The sequence below is a fragment of the Mandrillus leucophaeus genome, unplaced genomic scaffold (genome assembly GCF_000951045.1).
Source record: "Mandrillus leucophaeus isolate KB7577 unplaced genomic scaffold, Mleu.le_1.0 Scaffold479, whole genome shotgun sequence".
Classification (NCBI taxonomy): Eukaryota; Metazoa; Chordata; class Mammalia; order Primates; family Cercopithecidae; genus Mandrillus; species Mandrillus leucophaeus.
In genome coordinates this window covers 216,958-229,547 of record NW_012105131.1, presented here as the reverse complement: position 1 = coordinate 229,547, position 12,590 = coordinate 216,958, and the positions used below count along the sequence as shown (strand labels likewise).

At 48.1% G+C, this 12,590-nt stretch overlaps 1 protein-coding gene across 4 annotated transcripts in view; it reads left to right on the top strand.

The window, feature by feature from the left end:
- Window positions 1-12,590, top strand: part of RFC2 (replication factor C (activator 1) 2, 40kDa) — a 23,311-nt gene that overhangs the window by 3,409 nt on the left and 7,312 nt on the right. For 2 of the 4 annotated variants that reach the window (XM_011995224.1, XM_011995223.1), the window contains exons 3-7: window positions 1,059-1,100; window positions 1,706-1,812; window positions 4,388-4,489; window positions 7,876-7,976; window positions 11,007-11,164. In XM_011995224.1, coding sequence (XP_011850614.1) covers window positions 1,059-1,100; window positions 1,706-1,812; window positions 4,388-4,489; window positions 7,876-7,976; window positions 11,007-11,164 — 510 coding nt within the window. The remainder of the gene's footprint in view (window positions 1-1,058; window positions 1,101-1,705; window positions 1,813-4,387; window positions 4,490-7,875; window positions 7,977-11,006; window positions 11,165-12,590) is intronic. The other 2 variants (XM_011995227.1, XM_011995226.1) reach the window with 2 other exon arrangements.

The following is a 12,590-nucleotide window of genomic DNA, read 5'->3' as shown; positions in this document are numbered from 1 at the left end:
GATCACGCCACTGCACTCCTGCCTTGGTGACAAAGTGAGACTCCGTCTCAAAAAAAAAAAAAATAGAAAGAAAAAAGCAGTTTTAATAAGTGTGTACTTTAGGAAAGTGGTTGTGGTTACAGGATGGGAAATGGATTTGAATGGGAGCATGGAGATCACTTAATGGCCCATTGATAGCGATCAGACAAGATAATGGGAAAGTGGTAGCAGGGATGGAGAGAAGTAAAGGACACTGGAGACGAAGAGGAGGATGGTGAAGCCCTGGTAATTGAAGTACCCAGGGTGAGGATGAGGCCAAACCAAGATGATTGCGACCTCAGCTTCGTGGTTTCCCTGGTGGGAAACGTGGGTGGGGCCTCAGGTTTGTACAGGAGAATGAAGTGTTCAGTTTTGAAGATGCCCAGGTGAGTTCCTGTAGTCCCAGCTACTCGGGAGGCCAAAACAGGAGGATCGCTTGAGCCTGGGGATTCAAGACTGCAGTGAGCCTTGATCACACCACTGCACTCCAGGCTGGGTGACAGAGCCAGACTGCATCTCTAAAAGAATAAAAAGAACTTGAGGTGGATGGGGCATCCACATGGATAAATTTGTAGCCACGTTTACTACACGGGCTGTGTAGCTGGGGAGATTCAGCTCCTCAAGCCTACAAATTAACCAGGTTTTGTGTTTTTTTTTCTTTTTGAGACAGGGTCCCACTGTTGCCCAGGCTGGAGTGCAGTGGCACAATCACAGCTCACTGCAGCCTCCACTTCTCAGGCTCAACTGATCCTCCCATTTCAGCCTCCCGAGTAGCTGGGAGTACAGGCGCACGCCACCACACCTGGCTAATTTTGTTTATTTTTTGAGGAGACAGAGTCTGACTATGTTGCCCAGCCTGGCCTCTAATGCCAGGCCTCAAGTGATTGTCCTGCCTTGGCCTCCCAAAGTGCTAGGATTACAGGCATGAGCCACTGTGCTCAGCCGAGTTTTAACCTGCTTGTTTGTTCTTTTTTCTATCTTTTTAATCTAGTCATCCAGAATCAAGTTTTAACCAGTTTTAATGATCATTTTCGCTGTAGGTCTTTGCAAGGGAAGGGAATGTGCCCAACATCATCATTGCGGTGAGTACCCAGCCCTGGGCCTGTTGAGTGTCTCCGTGTCTCATCCCACTGCGCGTTGAAGTACTTTTTTGTGCCTAGCACTCCCTGCCTGGAGAGCCCCTTAGCATTCCCACGGCAAAGGGAAGCATTTCGTTCGAGTTAGTTGGGAGGCCTGGGGTTGGTTGCTGTATTTTTTTTTTTTTTCTCTGAGACAGAGTCTTACTCTGTCACCCAGGCTGGAGTGCAGTGGTGCAATCTCTGCTCATGGCAACCTCTTCCTCCCGGGTTCAAGCGATTCTCCCACCTCAGCCTCCTGAGTTGCTGGGATTACAGGTACCACGCCTGGCAAATTTTTTTGTATTTTTAGTTAGAGATGTGGTTTCGCTATGTTGGCCAGGCTCGTCTCGAACTCCTGACCTCAGGTGATCTGCCCTCCTCGGCCTCCCAAAGTGCTGGGATTACAGGTGTGAGCCACTGCGTCCGGTCAGCTGTGTTGATCTGTGTGTGCTGTGTGTGGGATGCGGGGGTCAGAGGGGACGGAGGTGGATACAGCGGTGAGCAGAACTCAGGAGTTATCTGCAGTCCTTCTGGTGGTTTGTAGTCTTTACTGGAGATCTCGTTCCCAGGGCCCTCCAGGAACTGGCAAGACCACAAGCATTCTGTGCTTGGCCCGGGCCCTGCTGGGCCCAGCACTCAAAGATGCCGTGTTGGAACTCAATGCTTCAAACGACAGGTAGGTCTTAGAGTCAGACCTGCAGGGGGGTGGGTGTTCTGCACTGAGAATTGTTACAGAAACAGCCTTTCTCAGCATTGGGTTGTATTCGAAGTTGACCTTGCCAGCTATGTGATTTCCTCCACCCCTTCCCAGTGAAAGAGCATTACTCACTTGTCAACTTGCTGGTTTATTATTTTTTTTTTCATGGAAATTTTCAAAAACTTTATCAGCTGGGCATGGTGGCTCACACCTGTAATCCCAGCACTTTGGGAGACCGAGGCGGGTGGATCACCTGAGGTCAGGAATTTGAGACCATCCTAGCCAACATGGTGAAACCCCATCTCTACTAAAAATACAAAAATTAGCTGGGTGTGGTGTCAGGCGCTTGTAATCCCAGCTACTTAGGAGGTTGAGGCAGGAGAATCGCTTGAACCTGGGAGAAGAAAGTTGCAGTGAGCGGAGATTGCGCCATTGGTCACTCCAGCCTGGGTGATGAGCAAAATTCCATCTCAAAAACAAAAAACACAAAAAACCAGTATTTCTCTTTTTTTCAAGTTTAAAATTTTTGTAGAGATGGAATGTTACTATGTTGCCGAGGCTGATCTCAAACCCTTAGCCTCGAGCAATCCTCCTGCCTCAGCCTGCTAAGATGCTAGGACTGTAGACACATGCCACCGCACCAGCTTTTTTTTGTGGAGATGGGGTCTCACTATGTTGTCCAGGCTGGTCTCGAAGTCCGGGACTCAAGCGATCCTCCTTGCTTCAGCCTCCTGAAGTGCTTGGATTACAGACCTGAGCCACTACACTGGGATGTTCAACCAGTAAATATAATGCAAAATTCCAAAATGTGAAAAAAAACCCAGATCTGAAACATTTCTGGTCCCAAGCATTAGGGATAAGGGATTCTCAGCCTGTATATTTAAAGTATATGTAAGGCTGGCCAGGCATGGTGGTTCACGCCTATAATCCCAGCACTTTGGGAAGTTGAGGCAGGTGGATTGCTTGAGTCCAGGAGTTTAAGACCAGCCTAGGTGACATAATGAAGCCCCATCTCTCTGTATAAAAGTCAAAATCTCTGTATATATCTCTGTATAAAAGTAAAAATAAAGCGTACTGGAGGATGTGTATAAGTTAATATGCAAATTACCATTTCATATAAGGGGCATGGGTATAAGTGAATTTTGGTGTCTGAGGAGGAGCCTAGCACCAGTCCTCGGGAACACTGAGTTCAGTCTTTGATTCTTCAGTTTGGGAAAATGTGTGGAGGATATTGGCATCTGAAGATTCATAGTCTGAGATTTTGCTTGTATGATCAGTTTCACCATCAGCAGAGTCTAGAATGTCGCTATTGGTGTCTCTGCAGTTCTTTTCTTTTCAGTTCTTTCTTTCTTTCCTTTTTTTTTTTTTTTTTTGAGGCAGAGGCTCGCTCTGTCACCCAGGCTGGAGTGCAGTGGCACGATCTCGACTCACCATAACCTCCTGGGTTCAAGCGATTCTTGTGCCTCAGCCTCCCGAGTAGCCAGGAGTACAGGAGTGTGCAGCCACGCCCAGGTAATTTTTGTATTTTTAGTAGAGATGAGGTTTTGCCATGTTGGCCAGGCTGATCTTAAACTCCTAGCCTAGAGTGGTCCGCCTACCTTGGTCTCCCAAAGTGCTGGGATTACAGGTGTGAGCCACCATGCTTGGCCTACATTGCAGTTATTTTCTGATTCATCTAATAATTAGGAAGAGTCCTGTCAATTTTTTTCTCTTGCCTGTTGTGGGTGGAAAATGAAAAATTTTGAATTCTTGGCTGTGGTCAGTGAAAGCTTACAAGATAACAAAGGTGATGTATTTGCATTTCTGTTATATCTTTTGAAAGATAATACGGTATCTCAAGCAATGCAGTTAAAAAACTGAAGGATGAGGATCTTTTTTTTTTTTTTTTGAGGCAGAGTCTCGAATTATTGCCAGGCTGGGGTGCGGTGGTGCGATCCTGGCTCACCAAACCTGGGAGGCAGAGGTTGCAGTGAGCCAAGAGGGTCAGTACACTCAAGCCTGGATGACACAGTGAGACCCTGTCTAAAAAAAAAAAAAAAAAGTATATATTTTCTTTGTTCTTTGAAAGAACTCCAAGAAGGAACAAATGCATAAAATCTCAATCCTTATAAATAGTTATAATTGCCCCCCAAAAAAACTTAAAAATGGAAATCGGGTCTTGCAGTCCCTGATATACCGATTGTTTAAAAGTCGTCATGGGCCGGGTGCGGTGGCTCAAGCCTGTAATCCCAGCACTTTGGGAGGCCAAGGTAGGCGGATCACGAGGTCAGGAGATCGAGACCATCCTGGCTAACACGGTGAAACCCCGTCTCTACTAAAAAATACAGAAAAACTAGCCGGGCGTGGTGGCGGGCGCCTGTAGTCCCAGCTACTCAGGAGGCTGAGGCAGGAGAATGGCGTGAACCTGGGAGGCGGAGCTTGCAGTGAGCCGAGATTGCGCCACTGCACTCCAGCCTGGGCAACTGAGCGAGACTCTGTCTCAAAGAAAAAAGTCCTCGTGAAGGCAACTGAATTTGTCTCAGAAAGTGCCAGTAAAATCTTGCTATTCTTTCAGGGGCATTGATGTTGTGAGGAATAAAATTAAAATGTTCGCTCAACAAAAAGTCACTCTTCCTAAAGGCCGACATAAGATCATCATTCTGGATGAAGCAGACAGGTAGAGTGCTTTGCCAAATATATTTTGACCTTGATCTCTAAATCTCTTTTTGGACTTTATTCAGTCGGGATGAAAAGCACTTTTATGGTAGATTTGCTTATATCTTCAACAAGCAATTTAATAGGGGCCTGCACCTTAAATCTTTTCTTTATTAAGTAATTTACAAATATTTGTCTAGGTTAGTCATTCATGTAATGTGCTGGTTTCAGCATCTCTTACGTTAATAATTTAAATGAAGTGTTTTTTGTTTTTGTTTGTTTGTTTGTTTTGAGATGGAGTTTCTCCCTGTCACCCAGGCTGGAGTACAGTGGCGCAATCTCTGCTCACTGCAACCTCTGCCTCCCGGGTTCAGGCAGTTCCCCGGCCTCAGCCTCCCGAGTAGCTGGGACTACAGGCACCTGCCACCATGCCCAGCTAATTTTTGTGTTTGTATTTGTATTTATTTATTTATTTATTTTTTGAGACAGAGTCTCGCTCTGTCACCCAGGCTAGAGTGCAGTAGCGTGATTTCAGCTCACTGCAACCTCCGCCTCCCGGGTTCAAGTGATTCTCCTGCCTTAGCCTCCCAAGTAACTGAGACTACAGGCGCGCACCACCACGCCCAGCTGATTTTTTGTGTTTTTAGTAGAGATGGGGTTTCACTGTGTTAGCCAGGATGGTCTCAATCTCCTGACCTTGTGATCCGCCCGCCTCAGCCTCCCAGAGTGCTGGGATTACAGGCGTGAGCCACTGAGCCCGGCCTAATTTTTGTATTTTTAGTAGAGACAGGGTTTTGCCACATTGGCCAGACTGGTCTCGAACTGCTGACCTCGGGTGATCTACTCGCCTCAGCCTCCTAAAATGCTGGGATTACAGGTGTGAGCCACCATGCCCAGCCTGTAAAATTTTTTGTTGTGGTTAAATGGACATAATTAACCATAACATAAAATTTACCATTTTAACTATTTTGAAATGTACAGTTAATTCAGTGGCATTTAGTACATTTGCAATGTTGTGCAACCATCACAACACTGTGGTTGGTATAAATGAAGAATCTGAGTCCAGGCTTGGTGGCTCACACCTGTAATCCCAGCACTTTGAGTGGCCAAGGCAGGCGGATCACCTGAGGTCAGGAGTTTGAGACCAGCCTGACCAACATGGAGAAACTTCGTCTCTACTAAAAATACAAAATTAGCCGGTATGGTGGCGTATGCCTGTAATCCCAGCTACTTGGGAGGCTGAGGCAGGAGAATTGCTTGAACCCAGGAGGCAGAGGTTGCTGTGAGCTGAGATTATGCCATTTGCACTGCAACCTGGCCAACAAGAGCGAGACTTCATCTCAAAAAAAAAAAAAAAAAATTGAAATGACATTAAAAAAAATATAGAACCCTAACCCTATAATGTTGTTTTTTTGTTGTTGTTTCTGAGACAGGGTCTCACTGTGTCGCTCAGGCTAGAGTACAATGGCACAATTATAGCTCACTGCAGCCTTGAACTCCTCGGCTCTAATGATCCTCCACCTCAGCCTCCCAAGTAGCGGAGACTACAGGCTTGTGCAACTGCAACCAGCTTTTTTTTTTTTTTTTTGCCCTAGAGGCAGGGTCTCACTATGTTACCCAGGCTGGTCTCAAACTCCTGGCCTCAAGTGATCTGTCTGTCTCGGCCTCCCAAAGTGCTAGGATTGCAGGCATGAGGTGCTGTGCCCGGCGAAATAAATTTTTTTTAGGGCCAGGCGCGGTGGCTCATGCCTGTAATCCCAGCATTTTGGGAGGCTAAGGTGGGCGGATTGCTTGAGGTCAGGAGTTCGAAACCAACCTGGCCAACACGGAAACCCTGTCTCTACTAAAAATATAAAAATTAGCCAGATGTGGTGGCGCCCAGGCTGGAGTGCAATGGTGCCTGTAATCCCAGGTACTAGGGAGTCTGAGGCAGGAGAATCGCTTGTACCCAGGAGACAGAGGTCGCAGTGAGCCGAGATGGTGCCAGTGCACACCAGCCTGGGCAACAGAGCAAGACTCTCTCAAAAAAAAAAAAAAAATTTTTTTTAATATAGCAGTAATTCATGTTCTTTGAAGAAAATTTAGAATATATTAATAGTTCGCTGTGTTTTTATTTATTTTAGTTGGAGTCTCACTCTGTTACTCAGGCTGGAATGCAGTGGCATGATCTCGGCTCACTGCAATCTCTGCCTCCTGGGTTCAAGTGATTCTCCTGTCTCAGCCTTGCGAGTAGCTGGGACTACAGATGCGCACCACCACGCCCAGACAATTTTTTTTTTTGTATTTTTAGTAGAGTTGAAGTTTTGACATGTTGGCCAGGCTAATCTTGAACTCCTGATTTCAAGAGATCTGCCCACCTTGGCCTCCCAATGTGCTGGGATTACAGGCGTGAGCCACCATGCCTGGCCATTAATAGCTTGCTTTATTTCTTCTGTTTTTATACACTATCAATGTTTACATAGTTGAGATCATAATATATATAATTTTTATATCCTGGTTTTTCCTTTTAATGTTATAGGCAGTGCTCTGCATTATGATAATCTGGTAAACAGGCTTTTTTGTATTTTTTTTAAATTTTTTGTAGAAATAGAGGTCTCACTATGTTGCCCAGGCTGATCTCAAGTGGTCCTCCTGCATCAGCCTCTTGAGATGGGAGGATGGCTTGAGCCCAGGAGTTCAAGGCTGCAGTGAGCTATGATCGCACCATTGCACTGCAGCCTGGGTGACAGCAAGAACCTGTCTCTTTGGGCAGATCACAAGGTCAGGAGATCGAGACCATTCTGGCTAACACAGTGAAACCCCGTCTCTTCTAAAAATACAAAAAAATTAGCTGGGCGTGGTGGTGGCTGCCGGTAGTCCCAGCTGTTTGGGAGGCTGAGGCAGGAGAATGGCGTGAACCCGGGAGGCGGAGCTTGCAGTGAGCCAAGATGGCACCACTGCACTCCAGCCTGGGCGACAGAGCGAGACTCCGTCTAAATAAATAAATAAATAAATAAATCGACTGAGCGAGACTCCATCTAAATAAATTAATTAATTAATTAAAATAAAAAAAGAACCTATCTCTTTGAAGAAAAAAAGGAAGAAAGAAAAGTAGGCAGCTGGTGTCATGACTCTTCTCTTGAATTTGATGTCATGAAGGGCTGGAGAGAGTGATGGCAAGCCACTGTAGATGGTGGTTTTCGTGAATTTCACTTGAGGGCTGTTCTGATGCTGCGGGTACTAAATGCTGTTTGCACAGTCTTTGAGAGAGCGGCCTGCGGGTTTTAACATTAGAGCAGTGGCCTGCGTACTTCCGATGAGACCCTCATTTGGAACGTTGGGTGTATCTCTGTCCTGGGTTTTTGTGTACGGAGCGGTTTGTGTCGCACGGGCCCTGGGTCCCACTTACAAACCTGTTTTTCTTCTCAGCATGACCGACGGAGCCCAGCAAGCCTTGAGGAGAACCATGGAAATCTACTCTAAAACCACTCGCTTCGCCCTTGCTTGTAACGCTTCAGATAAGATCATCGGTGAGTGGGAGCTTTGGGTGGCTGGGGGTCCACGTAGTGCTCACCTGGGCTTTTTTCTTTTTTATAGACATGGTCTCTCTCTTCGCTCAGGCTGGAGTGCAGTGGTGCCATCACAGCTCACTGCAGCCTCAAACTCCTGTGCTCAAGTGATCTTCCTGCCTCAGCCTCCCAGTAGCTGAGACCACAGGCCTGTGCCACCACACCTGGATGTTTTTCTTTTTTTTTTTTTTTGAGACAAAGTCTCACTCTGTCGCCTATGCTGGAGTGCAATGGCGCGATCTCGGATCACTGCAACCTCCACCTCCGAGATTCCAGCAATTCTTGTGCTTCAGCCTCCTGAATAGCTGGGATTACAGGCCCACACCACCACACCCAGCTAATTTTTTTTTTTTTTAGTATTAGAGATGGGGTTTCATTCACCATGTTGGCCAGGCTGGTCTCAAAACACCTGACCTCGTGATCACCTGCCTAGGCCTCCCAAAGTGCTGGAATTACAGGTGTGAGCGACTGCACCTGGCCTCGCCTTGGCTCGTTAGCACTGGAAGAGTAGGGATTTTTTGATTGCATAGCATGGGCCAAGCACTGTATAATCAAATTTTTAAATTTATTTTTTTTTAATTGACAAGGAAAAATTGTATATATTATGCACAACATGTTTCCCATTGTAATCAACTTTTAAATTTAATCTTATGTAATCCTATGAGGAGGTATTATTAGCTTCACTTTAGAGATGCGTAAACTGGAGCTCATCCTGATGTTTAGGATCTAAGGAAAAAAGGGAAAGAAAACTAACTTGGGGAGGTTGAGTAGTTTGCCCAAAGTCACAGAGCAAGTGCAAGAGCAGCTGGGATTGGAGCCCCAGGTCTGTCTCCCTCTTGCACTCTTGGAGGCACACAGGACATTGTTGATGTCCCTTGCACAGTGTCACGATCACAGTCGCTCTCTGGATACCTCTTGTGCTATTTGTGTGCTCTGAGCACTTGGCATAGGCAGTATCTGTACATTGGAATTTGTTGCCTCCGGGAAGCCTCTCTCTGAAATCCTGCAGTCCATCTTCTCTCTGACCTTACTGTTTGCCCTTCCACCTCCCTCCTTGCAGCCCGTCTGCTTCTGCACGGGTTTGTCCCGCCCCAGGTCCCAAGAGTGCTCTAGTCTGTCAACTTCCTGCTGGTTTCCCATCCTTCTCTTTCTTTTTTTTAGAGTCTCCCTCTGTCATCCAGGCTGGAGTGCAGTGGTGCGATTTCAGCTCACTGCTGTCTCTGCCGCCCAGATTCAAGTGATTCTCCTACCTCCGCCTCCTCAGTAGCTGGGATTACAGGCTTGTGCCACCATGCCTGGCTAATTTTTGTATTTTTGGTAGAGACGAGGTTTCATCATGTTGCCCAGGCTGGTCTAGAACTCCTGGCCTCAAGTGACCCACCTGCCTCGGCCTCCCAAAGTGCTGGGATTATAGGTGTGAGCCACTGCGGCTGGCCCATCCTTGTCTTTCTGACACAGGCTGCCTGCACAGCCCAGCTGTCCTCTTTCCTCATTTCTCATCGCTCTCTCAGCTGCTTTCTTTGCCTCGCTTCCGCCCTGCTGAACCCCAACCATATGAGCTTATCCATCTGACAACCCCCTTGCCACCCAGGCTGCTGTTGCAGACAGGCACATTACCAAATGTGGTGCCCACAAAGTCATGGCTACCAGCCCTGGCGGGGCTCTCAGCAGTGTGGGGAATCCTTTACAATTTTCCCTTCCCCAAATCGCACTGACTTGTGCATTGATTCATTCAGCCGTTCATCAAACAGTTAACTCTGCTTCTTAGTAGCCGCCAGGCACCATGCTAGTGGAGAACTTGCGGAGTTTAATGAGAAGTATTCTCTGCTTTCCAGATGCCAGTGATGAAATGGAGAAAAATGCATTCCTAGTTCTTGTTTTGGCAGGGCACAGTGGCTCATGCCTGTAATCCCAGCACTTTGGGAGGCCGAGGCAGGTGGCTTGATCACCTGAGGTCAGGAGTTCAAGACCAACCTGGCCAACATGGTGAAACCCTATTTCTACTAAAAATACAAAAATTAGCCAGGCGTGATAGCATGTGCCCGTAATCCCAGCTACTCAGGAGGCTGAGACGGGAGAATCACTCAAACCTGGGAAGTGGAGGTTGCGGTGAGCCTAGATCACACCACTGCACTCCAGCCTGGGAAACAGAGTAAGACTTGGTCTTAGAAAAAAAAAAAAAGAAGAAGAAAAAGAAAGAAACTGGCCAGGCATAGTGGCTCACACCTGTGATGCCTGCACTTTGGGAGGCTGAGGCAGGAGGACTACTTGAAGCCAGGAGTTCAAGAGCAGCCTGGGCAACATAGCAAAACCCTGTCTATGAAAAAAAAGAAATAAACTGGGGTGGCCCATTCAGATTGAATTGTCATGTGCCCAGAAGGGCCAACGTCCAGCACACACCAATTCCAGAGTCCATCTGGGCCGGGGCTGACTTATCTAAGGGCTTGTGGCACGTGGATGTGTCTCTACTGGAGGATCATTTCCCCGTCTGGAAGCCGTGGCTAACGGAGGCCATGCCAGGCAGTGCCAGCTGAGGCCTATCATTGCTTATTAGTTGACACCTTGACATATCACCCTGTTTTTACCAAGTCTCTCTCTCTCTCTCTCTTATTTATTTATTTATTTGTTGAGACACAGCCTTGCTCTGTTGTCCAGGCTGGAGTGCAGTAGTGTGATCTTGGCACACTTCAGCCTCCGCCTCCCGGGCTCAAGTGAGTCCCCTGCCTCAGCCTCCCGAGTAGCTGGGAGTACAGATGTACGACACCACACTCAGCGAATTTTTGTATTTTTGGTAGAGATGGGGTTTCACCATGTTGTCCAGGCTGGTCTCGAACTCCTGACATCAAGTGATCCTTCCGCCTCAGCCTTCCAAGTCTCTACTGAGTACCTGGGGCTGTGTGGATTATGCAGCTGCAGCCTTGTAACCAAAGAGCTAGCAGGGTGATGCCGGCCTCTGCAGGGAAGCCTCACTGCCGTCCCATCTCTGTTCAGAGCCCATTCAGTCCCGCTGCGCAGTCCTCCGCTACACAAAGCTGACCGACGCCCAGATCCTCGCCAGGCTGATGAATGTTATCGAGAAGGAGAGGGTACCCTACACTGATGACGGCCTGGAAGCCATCATCTTCACGGCCCAGGGAGACATGAGGCAGGTATGTGGGCCACTACCATTCAGGCGTGGGCGTCCCGTGCCTGCCATGCCCCTTCCATGGGGAAGGGGAGGGAAGTGACAGCTGCACAGGGTACAACAAGAGAAAGAGACGGAGACCCGGCACCCTCCTGGGACAGTGGGCTGTCTAGCTCAGACTCCAAGAAGAGAGGCAGGGAAGGGCAGAGCTTTAAAAGTCACCCTGGAGGCTGAGGCAGGTGGATCACCTGAGATCAGGAGTTCGAGACCAGCCTGGCCAACATGGTGAAATCCTGTCTCTACTAAAAAATATATAAAAATTAGCCGGGCGTGGCCAGGCGCGGTGGCTCACGCCTGTAATCCCAGCACTTTGGAAGGCCGAGGCGGGTGGATCATAAGGTCAGGAGATCAAGACCATCCTAGCTAACACCGTGAAACCCCGTCTCTACTAAAAATACAAAAAATGAGCTAGGCATGGTGTAGTCCCAGCTATTCGGGAGACTGAGACAGGAGAATGGCGTGAACCCGGGAGGCGGAGCTTGTAGTGAGCCGAGATAGCGCCACTGCAATCCAGCCTGGGTGACAGCGAGACTCCATCTCAAAAGAAAAAAAAAAAAAAACAACAGCCGGGCATGGTGGTGGGTGCCTGTAATCCCAGCTACTCAGGTGGCCGAGGCAGGAGAATTGCTTGAACCTCGGAGGCGGAGGTTGCAGTGACTTGAGCTTGTGCCACTACATTCCATGCTTGGTGACAGAGTGAGACCCTGTCTCAAAAAAGAAAAAAAGAGTCACTCTTGGCCTGGTGCCATGGCTCACACCTGTCATCCCAGCACTTTGGGAGGCAGAGGCGGGAGGATCACTTGCTCTTCCTCATCGCTCTCTCAGCTGCTTTCTTTGCCTCGCTTCCGCCCTGCTGAACCGCAATCATATGAGCTTACCCATCTGACAACCCCCTTGCCACCCAGGCCGCTGTTGCAGACAGGCACATTACCAAATGTGGCGCCCACAAAGTCATGGCTACCAGCCCTGGCGGGGCTCTCAGCAGTGTCGGGAATCCTTTACAATTTTCCCTTCCCCAAATCGCACTGATTTGTGCATTGATTCATTCAGCCATTCACCGAACACTTAATTCTGGTTCTTAGTAGCTGCCAGGCACCATGCTAGTGGAGAACTTGCGCGGAGTTTAATAAGAAGTATTCTCCGCTTTCTGGACCAGCCTGGGCAATATAGCGAGACTCCCGTCTCTACCCAAAAAGAAATAAATATAAAAATCATCCTGACAGACCGAGCGCGGTGGCTCACGCTTGTAATCCCAGCACTTTGGGAGGCCGAGGCAGGTGGATCACCTGAGGTCGGGAGTTCAAGACCAGCCTGACCAACATGGAGAAACCCCGTCTCTACTAAAAATACAAAATTAGCCGGGGTGGTGGCACATGCCTGTAATCCCAGCT